Source organism: Eleutherodactylus coqui, chromosome 1, assembly GCF_035609145.1.
Source record: "Eleutherodactylus coqui strain aEleCoq1 chromosome 1, aEleCoq1.hap1, whole genome shotgun sequence".
Taxonomy (NCBI): domain Eukaryota; kingdom Metazoa; phylum Chordata; class Amphibia; order Anura; family Eleutherodactylidae; genus Eleutherodactylus; species Eleutherodactylus coqui.
The window spans coordinates 78,052,182-78,079,286 of record NC_089837.1 but is presented as its reverse complement, the minus strand read 5'-3'; the positions used below and the strand labels follow the sequence as shown (position 1 = coordinate 78,079,286).

The 27,105-nt window shown below is 43.4% G+C and overlaps 1 protein-coding gene across 2 annotated transcripts in view; it reads left to right on the top strand.

Annotated features, from left to right (window-relative positions):
• RNF144A (ring finger protein 144A) overlaps positions 1-27,105 on the top strand; it is a 66,390-nt gene that overhangs the window by 26,252 nt on the left and 13,033 nt on the right. For both annotated transcript variants that reach the window (XM_066597572.1, XM_066597562.1), the window contains exons 3-5: positions 21,624-21,728; positions 23,364-23,424; positions 26,594-26,801. In XM_066597572.1, coding sequence (XP_066453669.1) covers positions 21,624-21,728; positions 23,364-23,424; positions 26,594-26,801 — 374 coding nt within the window. The remainder of the gene's footprint in view (positions 1-21,623; positions 21,729-23,363; positions 23,425-26,593; positions 26,802-27,105) is intronic.

The following is a 27,105-nucleotide window of genomic DNA, read 5'->3' as shown; positions in this document are numbered from 1 at the left end:
AACTCTGACAGTTTTCAGCATATTTTATTGCTTTATTATATTGTTGTATCTCACCGTTCACCTAAAAGCTGAGTTTTATTAGTTTATAACATGTTTGACTATTTTTTTTTTAAGTAAAATGATTTCATTGAAGTTATATTTTTGAATACAATTACCCCTTATTTTCTACATATTTATACATGCAGAAGCATAATATACATAGAATATAACATTAGTCCACCCAAATTCAATACAATTAATTAGAACTATATTTAAAGGGGTTGTCCTGCGCCGAAACGTATTTTTTTTTTTTTTCAATAGCCCCCCGTTCGGCGCGAGACAAACCCAATGCAGGGATAAAAAAAACAAAACGGGTAGTGCTTACCCGAATCCCCGCGCTCCGGTGACTTCTTACTTACCTTGTGAAGATGGCCGCCGGGATCTTCACCCTCGGTGGACCGCAGGTCTTCTGTGCGGTCCATTGCCGATTCCAGCCTCCTGATTGGCTGGAATCGGCACACGTGACGGGGCGGAGCTACGAGGAGCCGCTCTCTGGCACGAGCGGCCCCATTCAGAAGACAGGACTGCGCCAGCGCGTCTAATCGGGCGATTAGACGCTGAAGATTAGACGGCACCATGGAGACGGGGACGCCAGCAACGGAACAGGTAAGTGAATAACTTCTGTATGGCTCATAATTAATGCACAATGTACATTACAAAGTGCATTAATATGGCCATACAGAAGTGTATACCCCCACTTGCTTTCGCGGGACAACCCCTTTAAGCAAATCTTTATCTCCCTCATCTCTAACAAAAAAAGTATTTAGACACATACAAAGAGGAAAGGGAAAAAAAACAAACTCTTCTCCTCCTTCTCACCCCCTCCAAATCCCAACATCTTTTCTATGACAGCTCAATGCAACCAGCACTCGATATAAACTATCCATTACATATATCAGACCATCTTCCCAAAATTTCCTCAAACTTAATCAAACAGACACTTTTTTGTTATATCCCCATTTCCCAAGATATGACCTCTCTTATGTTTGCTACAAAATCTCCTACTGTTGGGTTGGCCTGATACAATGCTTTCCGAATTCCCATAAAAGTATGTCCATCAAACCCATTAATAATACCCAATATACGAATTCTACGATTAAGACTTATATTTTTTAATCATCTGTAGTACCACATTCCAAAATTCACGCAGTCTTGCAGAACCCCAGACTATATGCATTAAATCTGCACCATTCGTATAACGCCTCGGACAGAGTTTAATCTAATACCCATGTTAAACAAGTTTAATGCAGTACGATAGACTGTATGCCCTGAATCCAATTGCGATACTTGTTGACTTTCAGATAGAGATATCATTCGAATCATACGCAACACTGTGGCCCATTCTTCTTCGCGACTATGACCTAAGTCTCTTTCCCATTTTTTTTACCTTTATTGGGAATTGCTGTAAATAGTAAGAAAACATCTGTCTATGTAAATAAGATGTTACACCCCTCGTAGCTCCAGAACACACAAGAAAATTCACTAAAGGGGGTTGAACCATAAGAACTAATATTGATTGGGCCTGAGCAGGAAACAAGTGTCGAAACTGAAAGAGCTGGAAAAAATAACATCATAAAGCTCTCTAAACTGTTCAAAACTATAGAAAGACCCCAGAATGTGCTGCTCCAAAATAGGTTATTCCTCTCTTCTTCCACACCGAAAATCCCTCCAAGTTAAAAAAAACTATTCCACATCCAAAGGCAGTTGTATATAGTAAATCTAGTTGCAATATCTGTTTAAGTGTATTCCATAATTTAATTATTAGAATAATTGTCAGATGTAATCCTTTATTTCCTTCTTTCAGAACTCTCTCACTTACTGTGGAACTGTTGTATCTTGTCTTCACCAGAAGAATAGGTGGAGACAAGCTGCACACCCACAACTTGATTGTCTGGGGCGGAAAATGGGTCAAAGCTGTCTCCGCTGGTACCCTGCCGTGTCCCATGTGTACTCGGAGCTCCGCTGTCATACTTCCCCCAGTGACCTTCTTCCCTTCCAGCTGCGGTGCTGTGAGTTCCCTCCCCCCCTGCACTGAATTCCCCTGCTGTGAATATCCCTATCCGGCAACCCCTGAAGGCGGCACCGCTCTGCCCTCCTAGCTTCACTGTCATACTTTCCCCTAGCAACCTTCTCCCCTGCCCAGCAAGCCTCTCAAGCCGGCACAGCTTTGGCCTCCTTGCTCTGCTCTCATACTTCCCCTTCCACTGCATTCCCCCGCTGTCACTGCCCCCAGCGCTCTGCCTTCTCCAGTCCCTGCTCCGCCGCAGTCGTTGGCTCCGCTGTCAGTCTCCTCGCCGGCCTCGCATAATGCTTGCAATATGTGACGAAAGCGAGGAGACTCAGAGCGCTAGAGCCGGGAAGGAGACAAGGGACAGCAGCGGGGAAGGGGGGTGAGTGACACAAGGCGGGAGGGGAGATAATGGGCACCCATTCTCCGGCCCACCCAATCAAATTGTGGGTGTTGGTTGTGGGCACACAGCTTGTCTCCACCCACCAAAAAATATATCCAAACACTTGGAATTATCAACACTCCAGACCGTTTATCCCCTTAAAGGGTCTCCAATTAAATTTTAGTAGATTTACTGGTCTATAATAGCTCTTAAATATTGTATGTAATCTAAAAAAAATATTGTGATGGAATCCAAAACGGAAAATTTAGAAGTATATAAACTATTTAATAAGATTTCCATGGCCAATTATTGACGACAATTCCAGAACTTGACCTTATCCTCAAACATTCGTATCAATGGAACCACATTGGCAAAAATAATATATTTTATTCATTAATATATGTTTCTGCTTTAGACAACCTTTCAGTAACTTTCTGCAAATCGTCTCTTGTAGATACAACATCCTCTTTCAAGCTACCAACTTGAGCACAGAGGGAACTCAAAACAGTATTGCGTTTAGTCACAGTTAGAAAAAACATTGCGTAGAATAGGTTCATTTTGTATGTCATTTTGCATATCCATATCACTAGCTTGTGCTGAAATGGCTTGCGTAACAGTATTTGCAGAGGCAGATGAAGCATGTAAAACTGGGCCATGCTTATCCTTCTATGCACAGTAAGATAATGTAATAAAAGTCCCATCAGAGGAGGCAAATAAAGCTGTTGACGTTTTATGATATTTCTTATGGGGTTGCAGGAGAAGCTGAGTGAGCAAATTCCGCCAACCATGTTCGACACATTGCAGCATTTCTCAGTGAAGCAATCAGAATGGCGAAAGCGTTCTGTGCATTCTGCATAATCATCTGGCTCAATATTCGATATTGCCTCCAATGTTGCATGGGCAGCCTCATGGCGCTATGTTCATAGATGCCTGTGCCTGAGCGCCATTATGAAGCACACGTGCATCAACGACTATTTTCCTCCTTGTCATCGCAACTAGGTTAAACGACAGACAGGCCTCGCAGCTGACTAGTCTCTGTTATCACTGCTCCTCCACCCATAGGTCCAATAGCATGCAGTTCCCATTACAAACTATGGCTGACAGCTCCAAGTGTCTGCATCCTATGTAGCGTAGTTTAGGACACATGGCATGCTAATAAGACATGATGCATTCTACTCATTGTGGTGTCTAAATACTTTTAGTAGATAGTGTATACTGGCATTGTGCCTAAAGACAACCTATCTTAGCTGACAGAATTGAGGGGAAATGTTAATTTAATAGTGTTCCATTTCCTTCTATCTAAATTTAATATATATACTTGCCAACATTTAAATCTCAAATCCTGGATCCCTTTGTGAACCTCATCCTTTTTCCTCTCGGGAATGCTACTAAAACCCCCTTAATACTACTGGCGTGGATGAACTCTTCTCCAATGCTGACAGTTTGCAGCATATTTTATTGCTCGTTTTTATATTGTTTTCTACTCTTAACCTAAAAACTGGGAGTTTTATTAGTTTACGACATGTTTTACTTATATCTCATATTCATCAGTCATTTTCTCAAGTTATACATCATTTTCTGCATCATTCACTTCTCGTTCCCTAGCTATTTTTGCCCTTTGATCCCTTTTATTTGCATCTCTCGAGCCTGGCGCCACTGGTGTAACAAGGTACCATCATATATGGTAATCAGCCATAGTCAATACACCGTGGATGAGCGTGCCTTGTGCTGTTCCCTAATGACTGATACTGCTCAGCAATTATATGATGTTGCATGATAACTAATGGCTGATGTACAGTTGAAATCCATATAATATGTTGAATATCTTTGTAAATACTTTACTTAACAATTTGTTTTATTCTCCATTGAGATGGAGAACTATATTCATAATTCTGCTGGATTCCAGCAGTGTATTGCTTTCTATGAGATAACTCCTTTACGTTATTGCCATATACAATGACATACTACCAATCTAGATAAAACACAAGACTGCTATCGGGGCACAGTCATTAGTACTTCCTATAAAAGCCTAGTCCTTCCTCCAGCTCCTTGCGAGATTATCATGCTTCGGCGCCTCTCCTCCTCCACAACAAGCGAACCTGAGACTACCTAAAACTGACCTCTGGCTTTCCTTCCGACAACGATACCCGCCTCCTCCATTGTATTGTGAACCTGAGACAACCTGATACCAACCTCTGGCTTTCCCCTGACTACTCTCAGGACCTGCACGGTTGCCACACCCATGGCTCTATACCTACCCAGTGCTGGAAGACGTTACACCACCAGAGAAGGAAGCATTGAGTCTTGCACCTTCTCCTTAGAATATTCTTGTCAGATCTGAAGGTAACATCTGGTCTTCATTGACTGTTATGCAGACAAGGGTGTGCATGCGTCTCCCAATCGTTAGTAAAAAGAAGTGCCTGGATCCAATTGTCCAGGATATCTGTGGACTTCCAGTGACTTCTAATATATGAGTTGTTTAAAATGCTCAAAGTGGAAAACCCCTGAAATAAATATCAGGCTTTATGTGTGGCACCTGGAGAGGATCTGTAGCAGGAAATACATAAGGCGTCCAAAACTAGGATGTTGACTAGTTGTGATCCATAGGACTTATTGCTGGGTTTTCTTAAAGACATAATAAGAGGAAGCAACCTGTAACTTTAGTAATAGCTGCAGTATGACTAATGCTTGCTGGTCTGATGACAACGGGGTGAAGGGCTGAGTTATGGAACAAAGCATCACAACTGTATTGTCGTCCTGAAAACGGGCGCTGAGGTCTTGTGAAAACACGATTCACCATAGTTGACTTCAGGAAACAACAGAAGGATGAGAGTGCGGGGAATACCATTGTATTATACAGCTCACATGGCATCGACACATGTAGTCCCTAGAGTCAAGTTCAGAGTAGCCTTTGCCCCTGAATCAGTAGTTTTCCTTTACTTCTATTAAATGCTATATGAAGTCATGACTTTGGGAAATAGAAGACTTGGAGGGATCATATAGCTTGATTCGGTTAGTAGCCGTTCCACTTTTTTCAGACTTTGTGGGAATTTTTGCACTCATATTTTTTGCATAACCATCTATTCTTCTCCTGTCAATAGACTGCCTTAAAGGGATTTCCAGATTTCATTATAGAAAATATTGTGTAAAAACATTTTGTGATTTTTCTAAATATACATTGTGTTATAATTCCTTACTATTTTCCAGATCTCGCCTGCTCTAAGTGAAGGAAAACTTTTTTTAAGGGGTTTTCCAAGATTATGATATTGATAGTTCAACAACATCTAATCGGTGGGAGACCCCTGCTTGGGAGACCTACTGATGAATTGTTTAAAGTGACAGTTTTGCTCACATGAGCACCGCTGTCGCTTCAGTGCTTACTAGGCACAGCAACGTATGTTATAAGTCGAGGTATGGTAGCTCAAGACTTGGGATATGATGTAGCAGATAGTAGTAACTGGTAAAGTAGATCTGCTAGTTAACTATTCCTGCCCCTATTAGTGTGCACACCTAGAGCTTTTGCTGAGGCTGACCTCACTTACAGTTTGATGCGGGGGAGTCACAGCTTCTAAAGGCCCAAGTTCTCTCACAGTATTGTCCAGGGTTGGGAGCGCCGTTCTCCACTTCTTTCTCCGTTTCCTTGCTGATGCCAATAGGCCCTCACATGCGCAGGGCAGTTACAATCCTGCTCTTTCTCACGCCTCAGTCAGCAGCTCTCCCAGTCTTCCCTTCGGTGTCAGCACAGCTGCTACGCAGCAGAAATTGCATGGTTTTGTATCAGAGTATCAACCAATTATTTAGTGTCCAACGAACATTCTTGCTCCAGGTTGACCAATTTTTGGCACAATTTTGGGAGCATCTTTTCCATTATACATCTTTAGCAATTGTACACATTATCTGGGTCCTTAGGCCGCCTGCAGACGAGCGGGTCGGATCCGGCGGCGAGAATTCTCGCCGCGGGACCCGACCCGAGCGCCTGCAGAGACGAGCGCGTACTCACCCGCGCCCGGCGGCCCCAGCTCTTTCATGTGCCGGCTGCCGGGCAGCCGGCGCATGCGCAGACCGGAGCCGGCGGCCGAGTGAGTGCCGTTTCTGTGCGAGGCTCTGCGAGCCCCAAACAAAATAAGGACATGCCGCGGTTTGTTTGCCGCGCGAGATTTCGCGCGGCCAAACTGCGGCCGTCTGCATAGGAGTGCGTATTGTAATGCACTCCTATGCAGGCTTTCAGTGGCGGAAATCCCGCGGGATTTCCGCCCGTGTGCAGGCGGCCTTTGCATGTATATTGTATGGCAACTATGCCTGGCATAACAGGTAATGGGACTGAGCTACTCTTAAGGCATGTGAACAAAGAACGTGATATCACAAAACTCAAGAAGAATCTGCAGCGCTCAAGCAGCTGATCAGTAGGTGTCCCAATCGGAAGACCCCCTGAGATCATATCTTGATGATGTATCCTAAGGATAGGTCATTAATATTAGAGTCCCTAAAAACCCCTTTAAATCAAGAAGCTTAAAACCTATCCTGATCAATGTTCAGGTAAGACAGGTGCATGGTTCGGTAAGCAGAAAAACCCTCTCCTTGTGCCCTGTTTGGGTGTAAGGTGGTAGTATAGGGTAGGTGACCCACCTAGTGGAAGAGCAGCACGTCTGTGCATTATATTGATTGCCCGTTTATTGTAGTGGGTGCCTTTAAAGTTTTGTTTCTCCTACAGCCTTGTAGGGGAAATAAGGACTTGTGCGGTTTTCTGGGATGATATCTCAGAGTCAGGCTGGAGGCCTTCCCTCATGACCTGCACATGGTAAGAGGTGGTCAGAAGCAGCTTCTTCTAGTAATGATCCCTGCAAAAGTCCCACTAACCATCACAACATCATATACTGCAGTCGTTGGATGCAGCAGAGGGGCTTTTGGACCCAGTCAGGGCTTTAGGGCCCGGATGCAGCTGCAACTTCTAAAGCTCTTCCAAAAATATTGCCATTCAGGAGTGACAACATTTGACAAAAACAGTATTGTTATTTGACTGACAAGGTAGCGCCTATAAGAATGCATAAAAAGGTTCCTCAGCGAACAGAGTCTGACAGTGCCACTTAGTCAATGGGTATGATCTGGCAGATGTCATCTGACTTATTGTGGCAATTATAGCCAAAAATAATCTTTTTGTATAGAAGCCAGTTGTTTTTTTTTCTTTTTTGCAGGAAATCCCTGATGTCACATTCTTTTCGGAGGAGGACAGCTGCACACATTTATAATAGAAGGACTGGGAGCCTTTATTCCACGGTGCAGCCGTCCTCAATACATACTGTATCTTAAGATAAGAGTTATCACGCATGAACTTGAATGGCTGGGATGGTCCGTAAATTTCATAATGCACATTCTAGTGCAGGGGTGTCCAACCTGCGGCCTGCATGCAGGCCAGGATGGCTATGAATGAGGCCCAGCACAAAGGGGAGAGAGGCCTGTATAGGCTGAATCTGGAGGAGGCGAGACTACAGGCGATATCTGGAAAATGTGATAGATAAGGTCCCTTACAGAATATGTTGACTTCTAAAAAGGAAGTCTCCTAATTGGGAATCCATTCTACTAGCCAAAGTAGTAGGAAGTCACAAACTGCAGTTCTCGATCTCATGGACCCAGCCACCATGTGTGATGTAGAAAGCCATTCATCTGAATGGCTCCCATGCAATTTTACAATTATGTATGACAATAACAGCTGATTTATGGGAATTTATGAAGCTTGACCCAAAACAAGCGACTGATGTTCAATATAGAAAGGGTTTGCATTATTTAGACAACCCCATGAATGACTTTCTGTTCCCTTACATACACTCTTTGTCAAAAAAAAATCCAGCCCCTAGAGGAAGTTGTTGTTTTGCTACAAAACTCGGCATGCAGTTACATCTCAGGCAGATATACAAATGATTAGAGTTGTGGGGTGATTAGATGAATGGTCTTGCCACCTGAGGCCCTAAAAGTGGTTCCCCCCTTGGCCTATAAGAGGCTCTCGGAGGCTTATTGTGTGTAATGACCTCTTTTTCCACTTGTGTAGAGCTTGTTGACCACTAGACGCCTTTACGACGCAGAGGAGAGATTTCACCCAGTTAACAGTTATTGGAATGGGAGTAGATGGATGGTTATATCAACGAATTCCCCGTTACCTGGGCCGTTCTGACCAGACTGTCAGGAGGTGTTAGGAGCATTGTCCGCCATCCGGAGACAGGTGGTGCCATCATTACATCCCCTGTGTGTCTGTCAGAACCATTTCCAGGTGGTTGGCTGAAGAACATTTGGTCCCATGGCACCCATTAGGTGTACTGCCTTTGACACCCACACACTGTGACCTCCGTTTGCATTGATGTCATGAACTGGACTGCTGCAGAGTGCAACTGGGTTGTCTTCAGAGACAAATCCAGGTTTAGTTTAGGCACTGATGATTACCGTGTTCATGTCTGGGGAACTAAGGGTGAGCGGCTCAATCCTGCCTTTGCTGTGGAGTGGCACACTGCCCCTACTTCTGATGTGATGGTCTGGGGGGCCATTGCATATGACAGTCGGTCACCCCTAACAGTGATACGAGGGATAATGACAGCTCAGCGATATGTTCAGGACATCCTGCAGCCACATGTGTTCCTCTCATGGTGGCTTCCAAGAGCCATTTTCCGGTAGGGTAATACTTGGCTGCACACACAAGGGAGTGACAGTAATGTCCCCACAACATTGTCACACTTCCATGGCTGCCTGGTCGCCAGATTTATCACTAAATGAGCACGTATTGGACCATCTGGAACACCCACCTCCTACGAGTCTGCAAAATCTATTCACAGGATACCATACGAAATCTGTATGCCTACATGCTGCCCGGTTCACATCTTGTTTCTAAGCTAGAGGCAGTAAAAGAGGCTACTAGAGCCTCCAGGCTCCCGTATCACAACTTGTATCCAAGTTAGAGGTGGTACAGCAGGTTACTAGAGCCTCCATGCCCCACATATCACATCTTCTATCCAAGCTAGAGGCAGTAAAACAGGGTACTAGAGCCTCAATGCCCCCTGTGTCACATCTTGCATTCAAGCTAGAGGCAGTAAAACAGGGTACTAGAGCCTCAATGCCTGTCTATGGCCACCTGCACACTGGCGGAAATCCCGCAGCGGGATTTCCCGTGGGATTTCCGCCACTGAAAGCCTGCATAGGAGTGCATTACAATACGCACTCCTATGCAGATGGCCGCTGTTTGGCCGCGCGAAATGTCCTATTTCTGTGTGGGGCTCGCAGAGCCTCGCACAGAAACGTCACTCACCCGGCCGCCGGCTCCGGTCTGCGCATGCGCCGGCTGCCCGGCAGCCGGCACATGAAAGATCCGGGGCCGCCGGGCGCAGGTGAGTACGCGCTCCTCCCTGCAGGCGCTCGGGTCGGGTCCCCGCCGGATCCGACCCGCCCGTCTGCAGGCAGCCTATATCACATATTGTATCCAAGCTGGAGGCGGTACAACAGGGTACTAGAGCCTCCATGCTCGCCCAAATCACATCTTGTATCCAAGCTAGAGGCGGTATAACAGAGCACTAGAGCTTCCATGCCCACCAGTATCACATCTTGTATCCAAGCTAGAGGTGGTACAACAGGGTACTAGAGCCTCCATGCCCATCCATATCACATCTTGTATCCAAGCTAGAGGTGGTACAACAGGGTACTAGAGCCCCCATGTCCATCCGTATCACATCTTGTATCCAAGCTAGAGGCAGTACAACAGGGTACTAGAGCCTTCATGCCCGCCTGTATCGCATCTTGTATCCAAGCTAGAGGCGGTATAACAGGGTACTAGAGCCTCCATGCCCATCCGTATCACATCTTGTATCCAAGCTAGAGGTGGTACAACAGGGTACTAGAGCCTCCATTCCCACCCGTATCACATCTTGTATCCAAGCTAGAGGCGGTACAACAGGGTACTAGAGCCTCTCTTCAATGGGTCAGTTTTCCGTACTAAGTTATCCATTTGCTCTGATATTGTAATCACTTACTTATATCAACGTTACAATCACACAGAGAAAGTTTCATTCCATTCCGACAACTTCTAGGGGAGGGATTTTTTTTTTAAATGATTGTACTAAATTTACAGCAGATGTCATGAAGATCTACAGTGAAGAATATCTTCTGTGTTTTGCATCAGAGCTCAGTAGGTTTCTCTTCTTATCTATAGTTAATTACAATAATTGACATGAGGACTTTATGGAAAGTTCTCTTTAGTGTCTGGAAGAGGAAAAAAACATGCTGCTTATTCAGCTGGATCACTCAGGAGCGCAACAGACTCTGCAGCGCACACCGGCTGCATATTAAGAAGTAATCTGCACCTCCCTGGCAACCCTCTGCACCATGTCAACACTTCTCACTGGCAAATAGCTCTTCTGCTGTTTGGCATGCAGGCCGGACTTATACCCAGGCTAAATCGGCTGCTTCCCAGGGATAATTAGCCGAAGCACAAAGCTTTTCTCATTCTGAGTGCTGGTTTATGGGAGGAAGGGATGTTGGAATTGTTGCTCACCTTGGGCTTGGACCTCTTTCAAGGTTTACCGGATGGACCTGCTAGGATACTTGCAACGGGCGTGAAAAATACAAGAATAAGAACAGTAGCAGCAATCATTTTTTTGTGCAGTATAGCATTTCCAGTAGCCAACGTGTAACTTACTTCAGCCATTAATTCTCAGATTGACTGGTAGTTGACAGGGTTTATTTACAGAGGGTGTGTTGGCCAGAATTTAATTGTCTGGGTTTTGGTCAAGTAGCTTCAGTTTGGCCCTTTATTACTGCAAATCAGGACGAAATTAAGATTAGTGGGGGCCCTTATCCTTCCTCTGGAACCAATACCACCTAAACCTATATGCCAGCCACATATTGGAGATCTAGTCATGCATGCATGTGGCCCTCTCCACTGCATACTATGGGTGCTATGGAGATAGTCAGTCCAATTGACTTCAAAGACTGAGCTGTGTCCTTATGCCTCCACCACTTTTGCATGGATAGTATGAGCGAACAACCTTCTCGGAAACCCAATTTCCTGATGGATAGGGGTCTCGAAGGTGAGCAGTGTATTCACTACCCATACCACGGTGACTGTAAAATGATAAGATTGATTTTCCATGCACCCTAAAATGCCAACATGCCGTGTTTCACCCCTTAGGATAAGATCAGACATGATGGACTTGCTGTGGGCTTGTCATTGTGTTGTGAAAGTGCCGCAAATAAAATCACGGGCTGCTGTTCGTACATCATGGCAGCCTGGTAGCCATATTTTGTACCACCACATTCATAAGAGTCCGATCTAATAAAATAATGAAGATGGCAATAGAAAAAAACAGATACTTTTTAAAAGTAATGTAACAAATAGAAGATACTAATTTGGGATTGTCATAGTCGTACTCACCCACAGAATAAAGTTAACATATTATTTTTTCTGCAGCATGTACTCCATAAAAACCAGATCCCCCCAAAAATGGTGAAAGTGCATTTTTTTCCATTTCACTCCACTTAGACATCATTCGATGTTTTTATGCATTATTTAGTATGTTAAATGATGCCATTGAAGAATACAACTCGTCCCGCAAAAAACAAACCCCCATACAGCTATGTCTATGGAAAAATAAAAAATATATATTTTGAAAGTGGGAGTGCCACCCCTTGACTTTTGATTGATGCTCCCAGGCTGTAGGCAGCAAGTGGGGTTGGGCAGGAATGAGAGAAGAGAACCAGGACCAATACCAAACCTCACCACTGTAGTAGGAACAGAGCTGTCGGCTTCCAGCAGAATTCAGCTAAGTGCATAAGCTGAAAATCTGATCTATGAGAGTCTCAGGCTTCCGACCTCCACAAATCTACTATTGATGTCTTATCCTAAAAATAGGTTATCATTAGTTTACAACTGGAAATCCCCTTTAAGGTACCATTGTTTTAAATCCAGTCAATATGCAGTTATCCCCCTCACTATAAATAAGTGTTATCTTAGTTAGTTATTTCTTTCTGTCTGAAGCTCCTGGTATCTTTCTCATCAGATGGTCATGTGATCTCAGTTCTGACTAGTTCAGATTTACTTGGGATTATGTATTTGTTTTCTACTCAGATTCTCAGTTTGTGTAATGCTTTTACATGCACCTATCACAAAAACTGCCTACAAGGGCACACGTGCACTTCTATCATAGCTCTTGCCACACAGTTATAATAGAGCAGATCACAGCTCATCCTTCTAACTAAATACTTATGCTCTAGAGCTTATTTAGGGAAATATGGAAGGTAATAATAATTAAACTGTCCCCCCAGCAGGCAAAAATGGTATAGCCTTAACTAATGCTGTGCTAAAGCATCATAGGATAGATGTGAAACTAAAAGTGAAAACATCTCAGCCTCTAGATGGTGCCAGATAAGTATCAAACAGGGAGCTGCACGACATGGAAGTGGCTGCAATACACACAGGAGATCTCCAGAGTGTAAAAGGCAATGAGGTGAGGGGAGCAGGCATGGAAAAATGTGTTTTCACCAAAGTGGCCCTTTAAATGTCTTTCTATTAAATTAGCCTTGTGTGTGTGACATGGGGAAGTTTGTGTCTCCAGTAAGAACAGGCATTGATGAAAGACAGTCTACGTACAGTACAGTGCTGCCAAGCGTGTTTGTGCTAGAGTGTATGAGCATTGGCAAAGAAATATGTTCAGTCCGTTAGGAGGTCAGTTTAACCAATTAGTATGTTTTTGGAGAATGAAATGAAACTGGAGAACACAAAGAAATCCATATAAGGATAAAGAGAACCTAGAAGCTCCTTGCAAATGTTACCAAAGGTTGTACTCAAACCCAGTAACCGATGCTGTATGCATGTGAGCGACTTTTTTTACATCCATTCCAGCAAAATATTGTATAAATGCAGGCCGAGATCCAGATAGTAATTCATCTAGACATCCTTCCTACTGGGGGGAGAATCTTAAGAGTGTAGACCCAGCGTAAACCGTATGGAAATCGCTTAAATCAATATTTTTGCTTCTGTAAAACCGCGTAACATGTAAGAGGCTCGGGCGGGAGATAGGCGTGCAAGGGGCACATGCAGTGTGTAAATGAGCTGTGGTACTAATCTTCAGGAATCTGCCACTTCTCCGTGCCAAGATAAGCCTCATATTACTTGGCCAAGTTTTTCTTGGCGAACAAAACAATTACAAAGCACTTTCTTGCATTCATGAATTGTGGCGCTGCTTAGACGTTTATGGACAGAGGATGTTATTGAATTCATCATAATACATATGATATATATATATATATATATATATATATATATATATATAGTTGCGAAAAGTCAGCATATAGTATAGCAGTATAATGATGTCCATACACGCTATCCTACCAAACCTAATTGGGCACCTGAGCAAGAATCAAAAGTAGTTCACTTGTATATGTTAATACTTAGTGGGGCTCCTTTGGCCCTGATGACATCGGATACTCTCCATGACATACTTTCTACCAATATCTGATATATATCTGACAAGTTCTTTAAAAGAAGATGGACGCTGTTCATATTTCCAGACCCGACATTCCAGTTTATCCAGAAATTGGTCAATAAGGTTCAGGTTGGGACTCTGTTCAGCCAGTCTAATCATGTAATATCCATATGCTCAAACCATTCCCAGAGTATTACCACATTGTCGTCAGCACATCATTATCCAGAACCTCATGGTTCTTGTCACTACAACCAACTGACCAAGACCATGCCACGTAAAACATGCCCAGACCATAACTGATCTAATTGTTGCCACAACACATTTAGGCAAAAGGCGTTCCCCAGGCATCCTCCACACCCAGGTATGTCCATCTGATTTGTTCAATGATGACGCTCCTTGCACCACTGTAGACGAGCAGATGCATTGCTTCATGATGAACGGCTTGTATGCAGCGCATAACCCGTATATCCAGTAGCGTGCAGTTCCCATCACAAACTATAACTAACACCTCCAAGGTTCTGCATCTTATGTAACATGCTAATAAGACAGGATCCATTTCACTGATAGAGGTGTCCAAATGCTTTAGGTAGAATAGTGTACTTTCTATATCTGTCAGTCCCACATATACGTACATTTTGGGCTTGGCTGAATGTGCATGTGCTCTGAGTGTGGAGAATTATCTTTCCCTGAGAGCAAAAGGATCGGTTATGTTGAAATCCAATCCCCCAATCTTTCTTTCCTCCAATATGTAGCATAAAGTAAATTCGGGACACCGTGAACTTGACTATGGGAAAGTTAGTGCTCCATGTTCAGGATTCTCACGTACCATATTTGCCGTAGCAAAAAGTGGCTACAAGGAGTGGCTAATGCTCTGGAAGACCTGCATGTCCATACACTATATATACAACCTATTGATTTCTATAAGGATGATTGCTTGGGGTCTTGGCATGGATACCCTGTGACAAGCTTATCAACTTGGGACTTTTCTAACAAGAGAGGATTCTCTAAAGTGGATAGCTTCTTTGAAGGCATTCTCCATTTTTCCTCTTCGTCTCCCAAGTCATCTCTTCAGCGAAGCCCCAATTTTTCATTTTGAAGGGTAGATGACTTGGCCTGTTTTTTCTGGCCCCTGTTCCATGGCAAGAATAAATGAGTTTACGTACACACATGCCAAAGGATATACAAATAGAGTATCAGCAAGATACGGAAAAACAAAACAATATTGTAATTAGCATCTATGGTAAGTGTCAATTCAGTCTGGAGGGGTAGTTGATGTTCATCAGCCCCAGAAGTAAACCTCACTGACACCCTTCCATGGTGGACTCTTCCCTGCCTTTGTCTATTGTAAACTTAGAAACATGGATGATGCTACAGGAGATTTCTACTAAATTATCCAATGAGACGCTGTATAGCCACATTCTCAAGTGTCATAAGGCAAAGTTTTCCTCTTCTCTATTAGATACACACTGCGCAGGTCCTTGAACGTCATGATTTAGGAATGTTTTGGAGTGTCAGCCTGTGCTAGGCGTAAGATAGGGGCTTTCCAAGTATGTTGAATACCTCTAAATATCTGTTTATGAATTTAAAGGCATAGAGTCAAAAGCATTCCTTGCATACACACCCCATTCGCTGGGCTGGCGCTCCTATCTTTAGTATGTTGGGCTGTAAAATGTGGGATACCATAGGATCTACAGGGAAAATACTTATATACGTACTATAAAACTGAAAGTTATTGTGCCCGTGCCCAGTTTACACGACCACACATACTTATCTACCTACTAGGACCAACCCAGCACTCCATTTCCAAAATGGTTGATCATCAGTAAGACATAGAGATGAGCAAGCACCCAAATGCTCAGGTCCGCGTTATTCGAGTCGAGCTCTTCGTAAAATTTGAGAGCTCTACTCAAGTGACGAACTTCATTGACTATAATGGGAGACTCGAGCATTTTTGTATGTGGGACACCGGCTGCTGAGCTTTTTTTTTTCTTCTTTTTCTCTCTCTCTCTCCCGGCGGCGAGGGGCCAAAACAGGCATGTCACAGTGGGGGGGAGCCAAAAACTGGGGCGGGGTTGAACACGATGTCATGCACCATCGAGTACACTAATAATCAAACGAGCATCAAGCTCGGCAGAGTATGTTCGTTCAACTCTAGTAAGAAGGGATTTGGTCAAATTTCAAGCCAAAATTGTTTTTTTTTTAATTATTATTTTAATAGATTTTGACTTTATTCAATGACTAAAATCCGTAGTGATCAGATTCTAATCATCTTCCCATCATCTGCAAAATTAATGTGTTGGATAAATTGGATATTGTTAAATATAAGGCATTTTTAAGTTCTTGCAGATCAGAGATGTCTCTCCTGTCTCAGCCCTAAGGATTCCTCTCACTGGACTGCAGGACTCCCAGCAGTCCAGTAAGTCTATGTATAACGGAGTCTATGTATAATGGAGCGTATTCCATTAGCATCTGTTCCGTTTATCGGATCCGGTTTTTTTTGCTTGGGGATGCATAGAGCAAGATAGATGGCCCAGGGGGAAGTGAGATTTCTGGCCTGTCCAGTATCACCCGATCCTCCAAGGCGTGGCCATCGTCTAGAACGTTGTGGAAGTCACCAGAACCCTTGAAAGTCGAAGAGGCGTCTCCTGCTTGTAGTAAGTGTATTTTTTTGCTCTTTGGTGCACATGGGTGTGTGTTGGCTGGTTGAGCAAGGGCGTGTTTTCCAAAGCATCAGTGCATTTGCTGATGCATGTATGATTATGTTGCCAGGGTGCTGCTTGGGCCTATGAGTGATTATGTCATGCCTGATATTTATGCTCAATTTCCTGACGCATTTTTAGAGTGATTAACTGTTTGACTGTTTTTTAAATTTTTTTTTCCCATGATGTGCACTTATTCATTGTTTTCTTGGATAATTTAAAAATTTTTATTTTCGTGGGCTTTTTTTTGAGCAGATTTTTTTGGCATCGCTTTTCAGGTTGATTTTCCAAGTTCTCTTTTGTGGATTTTTTTTGCACGATGTTTTCCTGAATTCTTTTTTTCAGGATTACTTTTTCCGTGGATTTTTTTTGTGTTGATTTTTCTGTGGTTTTCTGCAGATTTTTCACATTGTTTTTTTCAGAATGATTTTCCTTGTGTTATTTTTTAGATTACTTTTCACAGGCTTTTTTGTGTGTATTTTTTTTGCACCGCTTTTCGTGATGTTTTCCTGCTTTCTTTTATGGTGACATTTTATGTGTGTTTTTTGTGCTGATTTTCCTTGTGTTTTTGGATGAATTACCATGTTCTTTCTTGGGTGGACTGTTTTTGTTTTAGCTTTTTTTATTGCTTTTTTCAAAAGTATGTTGAAGAACAGTCATGTATTATTCTATTCCAGATCCTATTCCGGAGTGTGCTTTTCTAGAGCTGGCCCGGTGTATTAGGAGCATAACAGCAAAGTGAGTATAAATACATATTTTACTTTAAATCTGAATACATATGTTCTTGTATTCCATATTAATAGAGTGTCAATGCAGTTGGCATTTTTCTTCTAATTTCAGATGTCTTCTGATGAAGGAGCAACGCCAAGCCCACCTTGTACCAGATTGCGGTACTTGTTTCTAGAAAGCAAAACTATCTGATGAAGAAGATGGTCTGGAGGCTTAGTTTTACCCCTGAGGAAGAGGAGGAACTTCGGGCCCAACAAGTTTTAAGTTGTTTTTAAGGGCTGCTAGTGGGCCTCTGTGTGTCTTATAATTTATGTCTCGAACTGGATGTAACAATGTACATGTACTTCTTGATTGTGCTTTCGGTTCTGTTTGTATGTAATAAATCTTTTTTTGTTAGTCAAATTTGTCATGACTCGTGGCGCTCAATGAGGGACAGATTTGTCTGGGACACATCAAAAGAAAGGCAGGAACCCAGCGGCTCTGGGTCATCAAGTAACAAGCGTTACAAATACAAATATATGCTGGAGTTCCTAAGGCCGGCCACTGACAAAAGACAATGGAATTAAATCTTACTTCTTGCTTTGTTTTTTCTTGTGTGTCTTTTTTTAATGTTTCTTTCTCACATCATCAAGTTCTCGGGAACCTGATAGACTTGCTGGAGACGCCCCCCTTGAACCCACCACTACTGGTCCCTCAATCCCTTCCATATCTGTTCAGAATATAGCTGCTGCTCCCCAAACCGATGCATCTGCTACCCCACCAGAGGCGATAATAGCCTCTTTTAGTAAGCACCTAAGGTGGCAGACAGCAGTAAGGAGATATTCACCCGGAGATGGCCGAAGCGTTGAATGAAAGTATGAAATTTCTCCAAATTCTAGTTCTGTGGATGGAGCAAATGACACCTAAACAGACTATGTGACACTCATCAATTCTGCACAGCCCCCCATTCCAAAGCCGCACACCTTCTAGATCTCGGCCACCTTTCCAAATGCAGCCGCCACCATAGTCACAAACTCCATCCTACCAGCAGTCACCATACCGGTCCCAGGAACGCTACCGAAGACAGCAGCCATCATATTCACAAACTCCTTCCCAGTTGCAGCAACCCACCTATTCCCAGTCTCCCTTCATGCTGGCACCATACAATCCTCCTCACATACCTCAAAGCCAAATGAATCTACCCAACTGACCCCAGTGCCGGCTTCCGAGCAGACATCAGAAGTTTAAAGGGGTTGTCTCGTGAAATCAAGTGGGGTTCAGCACTTCTGTATGGCCATATTAATGCACTTTGTAATATACATCGTGCATTAATTATGAGCCATACAGAAGTTATTCACTTACCTGCTCCGTTGCTAGCGTCTCCGTCGCCATGGATCCGTCTAAATTCGCTGTCTTCTGGCATTTTTAGACGCGCTTGCGCAGTCCGGTCTTCTCCCTGGTGAATGGGGCCGCTCGTGCCGGAGAGCTGGTCCTCGTAGCTCCGCCCCGTCACGTGTGCCGATTCCAGCCAATCAGGAGGCTGGAATCGGCAATGGACCGCACAGAGCCCACGGTGCACCATGGGAGAAGACCCGCGGTGCATCGTGGGTGAAGATCCCGGCGGCCATCTTGGTAAAGGAAGAAAGAAGTCACCGCAGCGCGGGGATTCGGGTAAGTAATAAACTTTTTTTTTTTTAACCCATCCCTCGGCGTGAGACAACCCCTTTAAGCTGTAGTTTAGGAATTAAAAAACAAAAATGTATTTACAACTGAAAATACTACAGAAAATTTGCAATTGGTACTTGAATAGAGCTGAAAGTTACTATTTCATTAAGACAAACAACAATAACAAACTTGAATGGATTAAAGCATGTATATCAGATACAAGTACAAGCACTGTGCATAACAAAAGCATGTGCCAATGGATAATTTCAAATGCTGTCTTGCCGATCCACCCAACCTGCATTGGGCAAGAAAATCTTACAAAATTGTCTCCCCAGCGCATTACAGCCATGTTAGACCTTGGACCAGATTGGTCAATGCTCTGCAAGACAGAGTCCATAGTTTTGCCATTAGAATTACGGAAAAGTATTTTTTGTAATTGTAGAATTCCGATCAATTTCTGTCACGTTTCAGGATTCGAATGTGCTTGCCGTCAACCGCTCCAATACAGTTTTGAAATTGCGCAACTTCCCAAAATTTGTCTGCAGTCTTGTTCCACTGCTCAATTGAAGGATGTGGAATAAATTCTTCCTGCAGCAAATCCCTCAAAGCCTGGCAGGTTCCTGCACAATATATCAGATAGTTGATTTGCCCCAATCAGAGCAATAAAAATATTAAAACTCACCTCAAAGTGACTATAAGACACTCAGCTAGTGGAACACTCTACCGCAAATGAGTGGACTGTCTCTGGAGTCCATGCAGAATCTGGGCCAGAAGATCATCAAAGCTTGGCACCGTCATGCGGAGGTAGTCATTCAGCTTTTCTGGATGCGGTCGAACCTTCAGGTACAAGGTGGAGTAGACACCATGGGTCATCCTGGTAAACGTGCTAGGGTGGACCTAATATTGCCGCCGCTGTCTCTCCTGATCCAGTCTTTCTCTGCGTCTTCGGGAGTAGGACACCAACGCCCCAACGCCGGGCTCACATTACCATGTTGGGGTAGCGTATTCTCCACGGGTTTTGCTGGTTTTACCTTCATGGTCCCCAAAAAATAGATGTAGAAAAATAATACTGACATTTTAATATAGATCACTTAAAAACGGACGCACATGGACAGTAAAATGGATAAAAAACGGAAAGAAAAGCATTTGTTTTTGACTCGCGTTAAACGGATAAGGGGTACGAATATGTTACAATGTTTTCTGTTTTCTTAAGTTTTTACCATCCGTTCCTTTAAAAACTTTAACGAATCCACTGAAAACGGAAAATAAACGCAGGTGTGAATGCAGCCTTGCGGACGTGTTTCACAAGACATTACATCTGTATGTTACCAATATTTTAACTGAATTTGCCTTTGTACTTTTAGTATTTTCTCTTGGGGAGATACTGAGCCGTGTGCGCCAAATAGAAAAGAATACAAATAGATTATGCAATATATTTGAAAAACTGACGTAGAAAATGCTATTAGCCTTATAGATTTGCTTTAGCTACGTATTACGGTCCAGTCAACTGGGACCCAATATGGCCTTAGGGCTCTTTTACACGAACGTATATCGGCCACCGTTTTCACGGCCGGACGATGGCCGTATTCCCACAGCATAAAAGTGCCTGTCCAGGCCAATGTAGCCCCGAGCGCTTTCACGCTGGGCCGAAAAGATAGTCCTGGAACTATCTTTCCGCCTGGAATGCGTCGGCCCCTGCATGGGCTCCTATGGGAGCCAGTGACAGCAGCCAGAACAGGGAGGTGGGAGGGAGTTTAGCAGCATGACTGCTAAACTCCCTCCCTCTTCTCTCCTCCCCTCTGGCTGTTTGCAATGGGAGGGATCGGGATGGGGGTGGAGCTAAGCTCCCCTCGCTCGGCCCATCCTATTGCTGCCTGGGGGAAGGGAAGGGTGCTTAGCTCCGCGCCCGCCCTGCCCACTCCCATTGCAAAGAGACGGAGGGAGGGAGGGAAGTAGAGGCAAGGGCATTGCAGCCTCGGTGTATATGCGCCGGGGCTAGTGCCGTCTGAACGGGGGCAGCAACGCTAGATTTGTGCGCCCATTCACGAATTTTTGCGGCCATGTGAAAGAGGCCTTAGACTGAATTCACATCTGCATTTTGAATGCTTTTTTGTTTTTTTAGTTGAATTAGGACTGAATGCAAACTGAAGAAGAACTGATGCATTTATTTCCGTCGTAAACGGAAGAGATGTATCAGTTTGACTCCATGTTAGATCATTAATTGTTGATTGGCTGAGGCCAATCAGCTGAGCAGGCACATGCTGTTAGCACCGCCATACACAGGGATTGGAGTGGAAGCTTCATGTGTAGTGGCTGGTGCTTGTAACTGCAGGCTGGGGTCTCATTGAAATCAATGGGAGCTGCACCTGAAACCATAAGAGCCAGCCACCACACAAGGGTTGTAGTAGCTGCTCCAACCCCTGTGTATCGCGGCGCTGACAGCATGCGCCAACTCAATTGATTGGTCGGGTTCCATAGTGACCGACTCCAGCTGATCAACTATTGATGACCTATCCTTAGGACAGGTCATTAATAGTAATTGTGTCTGGAAAACCCCCTTAATATGTTATGCCCCTTCAGGATATTTGCTTTGTACTGGTTTATTTCATGGAGTTGCAGCATGTAATGAGATAAAGATTTGTCCTTTTCTCTTTTTTATACAACAGTGTTTGAAACAATATGTTGAACTTCTAATCAAGGAAGGTTTAGAAACTGCCATCAGCTGTCCTGATGCTGGTTGTCCGAAGAGGGGCCATTTACAAGAGAATGAGGCAAGTAGAGCAAGTTCAACTTTCTGCACTTTTCTATACTTGCCAGTGGACATAATGTATCACCTGTAGCCACTCAGTTTTGTTCATATACACGGTGATCCAAAAAGAATGGTGCAGAAGTAAAGCCGTATATTCATACTTGAATTGACTTACAACAGCCGGGATGACATGATAAGTTAGAAGAACTCTTCCACTTTACATTGCACCTTACAGATGTGTGATGTGGACGCCGTTGGTGACACTAGATGACCTGAAACAACGCATTTCCGCTGCATCGGAATCGAAACGGGGTATGCTGGGACGCATCTAAGTAAAATGGACTACTGGCTTGATTTCTGCCGTGTCGGCAACAGAGACCCACATCGTACATCTGTAAGGTGCATTAAAAATTTGAAGAGTTCTTCCAACTTTTTGTGTCATCCTGGCTGTTGGCTGTATGAAGAAATCAGCTTTACTTTTCCACTATTCTTTTTGAATTACCCTTTATGTTGAGGCCGGTTTCCCATACACGTATTACGGGTACAAAACCCACCCTAACTATAGGTCTAATAATCTATCCCTATGATGTCATTAGTTGGGGTCATTAGACTTTGCAAAATTTGAAGCCACAATACTGATGCAATAGTTTGACCATATTATTCTTGTCAGGAACCAGCCTAAGGCCACTTCCACACGGCAGTATTTGGTCAGCATTTTGCATCATTGGTGTTTGTAGGCCAAAACCAACACTGTGTCGCAACAGAAGAGGTGCAAATCCTTCCATTATAGCTTTTATCTTTGCAGGTTCCACTCCTGGTTTTGGCTTACAAGTGCTGATGCAAAATACTGATCAGAATACACAGGTGTGAAAGTGGCCAACGGCTAGGTGCACATGGCCATATCTAGAGTTGAGCAACACCCATCTGAGTGCTGTCTGGTCTATAAGGACAATGCACATTCGGGGGCATTGCATGTCTTATTTCATGTCCATGAAATAGTCAGGAATAGAATGTGTTGGGAGTTTTTCACACAGACTATGGGTGCGAGTGAAAAAAACCATCCGTATGCATAGCCTCATAGGCTATAATGGGGCTGTGTGCATCCGTGCAATTACACTTACAGCACATGGCCTGAAACTATAGCAACGTGCACCTAGAGTAAGACTGTATAAAGTCTAGGCTCTGGGGTGCACTCTTGGCACATAGTGGCATTGCATTCGGACATTATCCATTATATCTGACTAGTCTAGCTCGACTAATCGTTTTCTGAATGGGAAGAGGATGGTAAGCTCCCAACACCTCTGGTGGTGGCTTATCTCCTGCCGGAAGAAAAGGATTGGACATTAAAATTCAATATGCCTGATCCTTCCCTTCACCAACATCATCTGTTAAGAGTCAGGGGGATCTCACACATTAGATGATCATCTAGTTATGCCACATTAGTCTAATCTGCACGGGGGACCTTTACAAACTCAACTCTTGTCTAATTGTGTTAGAATGAATCAGTCATGCCTATGTCAGCCGGTATGACAAATGTCAATGCATCAGGTTTATCAAAGTATTCCTCTGCTTATGTGAACTTAGTTGAGACCACCTGCACTCATTGGAGTTTACTCACTGTAACTTGAAAAAATACCTTTTTTTCCCTTTTTAACAGATTGAATGCATGGTTGCAGCTGAAATAATGCAAAGATACAAGAAATTACAGTTTGAAAGAGGTAAATGATATTTCTTGGCTTCTACAACTTATTAGCCTGGCTGAAATACTTTATATACGGTAGAGTAAAGTTAGAATAGGCAAGTGGCCATTCTATGATACACCTGTAAAAACTTGAAGCCATCCTCCAGTTCTGAGATAAAAGTCTGTCTTGGGACCGGGATGAGGTGGGTGGGTGGGGGGGGGGGGGGCATTATCACCTGCAGTTCTTCTCTGCCATCCCTCCAATCCACCAGTTCTCGTTTTCAGCCGTAAAAAGATGACTGACACAATCTTCAGACTATCTGATCCCCATAGTACATTAATAGCGAAAGACTATCACTTCACTGCACTTGCTCTTAGAATGGCCAGAGCTGCTCACATGATAGTAACATAGTATGTTAGGCTAAATAAAGACAATGTCCATCTAGCTCAGCCTTTTTTTAACCTCCTTGTTGATCCAGAGGAAGGCAAGAACCCCAAGAGGCAGAAGCCAATTAGCCCTTTTCGGGGGAAAAATTCCTTCCCGACTCCATAATGGCAGTCAAGACTAATCCCTGGATCAACCTCTGATAGTACCAACCTGTATGTAAGACCTAGATCAACAACCCACTGGTCATCTAATGTCTATATCCTGTAATATAGCGCTCTAGAAAGACATCTAGTCCCCTCATAAACTCCTCCATGGATTTTGCCATCACCACGTCCCCAGGCAGAGAGTTCTACAGTCTCACTGCTCTTACAGTAAAGAACCCCCTTCTATGTTGGTGATGTAACCTGCTTTCTTCTAGACGTAGAGGATGCCCTCTTGTTACCGTCACAGTCCTGGGTATAAACAGATCATGGGAAAGATCCTTGTATTTATACATAGTAATTTGATCACCCCTTAACCGTCTTTTTTCCAGGGTAAATAATCCCAGTTTTGATAGCCTCTCTGGGTATTCCTGTCCCTTCATTCCATGTATTAGTTTAGTTGCCCTTTATTGAACCCCCTCCAGCACTGCAACATCTTTCCTGAGCAGGGTTGTCCAGAACTGTACACAGTATTCCATGTGGGGCCTGACAATGCCTTATATAGTGGAAGAATAATGTTCTCGTCCCTCACCCCTATACCTCTTTTAATGCACCCCATTGGTCAATCAGAGAGCAGAGCACAGTGTACATTAGGTAGTAAAAAAATTGCTGCAACCATCTTGGGGCCTGGAACTAGTAGATCCGAAGGGCAGTAGAGAAGAATAACTCAAGATAATATACCTCCTCCTCCTCCTGTCCCGGGACAGAAACTGGAGGAACGCTTTGATCAGAATCACTCGACCCAATATTTCCAGCCTATGGAACTCAAGCTGTTGCAAAAACTTCAACTTCTGGGCTTGATGCAGTTTTAATTTCTCAAACAGGTTGCAGACCTCTGCTATATTCATTATTTGTCTGTTAAGTTTACAAACTATAGTGTCAATATTAATCAAAGTTGTCGCTTCACTTTTTGGCCACCGGGTTCCTTGCCAACGGTGGCAAAAAAGAGGAAATGGCCATTAAGTGACTGCTCCTTGTCATGTCCACAGCAATGAGTACTGCATAGCATGCTTGGACCTATAATATGGTTTTCATAAGTGTCACATCATCTGAAGAATTCCTCCCTTTGTACCAGAGCGAGTTGCATATAATTATTACGAAAACAAGGAAGCCATGAATAATTGAAGCCATGTTCCCTTACAGAAGGCTTCCTATTATTGTCTTTGCAGCTTGACTTAGATCAAAGATTAGGAAATCAAAAGCATCTAAACCTATCTCCTTAATTACCAGCCAGGTCTTACAGGGAGCCTTTCATCTTCCCGTTGAAAAGAAGTAATTGATTTTGTCCCCAACCTTTCAGGGAATCATATAATCTTCATCTAAATAGCATTGTTTCAAAGGTTAATTCATTTATGTGAGAACTCATCTGCTTACCATAAATTACGATCATGGACTGTTTATACAAGTAGATAGAAGGATGTGATTAATCCCAATTATAATCTTGATGTCCAAGGCAATTGTCTCCTGCACACCAACACTATATGGCAGGCGTCACTTTATTAGCGACACCTGCCCTTGGCACTTCCCTTGATGGCAATCCAGAAGATGGGTGAAAACTGATAGATCGGTGGGGCTCCGACTACTGGGACCCCACACCGATCCCCCCCTATTTCACATTCAGGATACATTGTCCCATTTCTATAGTGTAGTGGGAAATAGAGCTGCTGGTCGCACATGTGCAGAAGTCGCTCCATTCCTCTCCACTTTGCAGGCAGATAGCTGAGTGCTGTGCTCGACTATCTTGTCTGCGCCATCGAAATGAATGGAGTGGTGTTGCTCCATTCATTTCAATGGAGCAGATAGAAAGTGAGCTTGACTATCTTTGCTCCATTCAATATGGAAATAAGGAAGATGGAATAATACCACTGCAGCGCCACCTATTGGATGGCAGCATTCCTTCAAATCAGTGCTTGACCCTTTATACAGGTCTGTAGAGCAATGATTGGGAATTGAAAACCAAGCCAGAATCCATACACAGACAGCTGTTTAGGGGTGTTTGACCCTCATCAGTATGCAGTAGGCTACTGGCTTGGCTAGTGAGAGGCCTGTGACATGGGTCGGGAGGAATAACATCTCTTCTTAAGGAAAGCACCAAGAAGGTGAGTGAGGAGACTTATAAGGCCATCCATACTTCTCTGGGTAATATGGAATTAAGGAAGATGGAACAATACCTCTTATTTGCATGTTAACCAGAGGAGCATGGATGGTTTTATAAGTCTTCTCACTCACCTTCTTGGTGGTCTCCCTAACAAGAGATGTTACCCCTCCCAATTCAATATGGAAGTGCAGTCTCATTCAAGTGAATGGATTGACCTTCAAATCCAGTCACTGCCACTATACAATGTACGGTACAATGAAGAGTCCACAGCACTCGTCCAAGCACAAAGGCTCCTTCAAACAACCAACTGGTAGGGGAAGTCAGGCAGCCACAAATTTGATATTAGTGACCTACTGTAGGCCATTAGTAGTTTTTCAAACTTTGTGGATATCTGACTAGAGCTCTTCTCCATTATCGAAGTAAAGACACTTTTTACATACTTGATAAAATATTTGAAGATTTTTTTTTAAATATGCAGATTTTAACCAACCTTCTGATATTTTGTATTCATTTCTTCTAGAGGTCCTTTTGGATCCATGTAGAACTTGGTGTCCATCATCATCCTGCCAAGCAGTTTGCAACCTGGAGGAGAAAGGACCCCAGAATCCACAGCTGGTACAGTGCACATCCTGTGATATAGAGTTCTGCTCCTCATGTAAGGCCAACTGGCACCCAGGACAAGGCTGCCAGGAAAACATGCCAATCACTTTTCTCCCCGGAGAATCAAGGTACAGCTACCTCATTATCTATCTATCTATCTATCTATCTATCTATCTATCTATCTATCTATCTATCTATCTATCCATCTATCTCATATCTATCTATCTAGCTATGTAATATCTATCTATCTATCTATCTCATATCTATCTATCTCATATCTATCTATCTATCTATCTATCTATCTATCTATCTATCTATCTATCTCATATCTATCTATCTATCTCCTATCTATCTATCTATCTATCTATCTCCTATCTATCTATCTATCTATCTATCTATCTATCTATCTATCTATCTATCTCATATCTATCT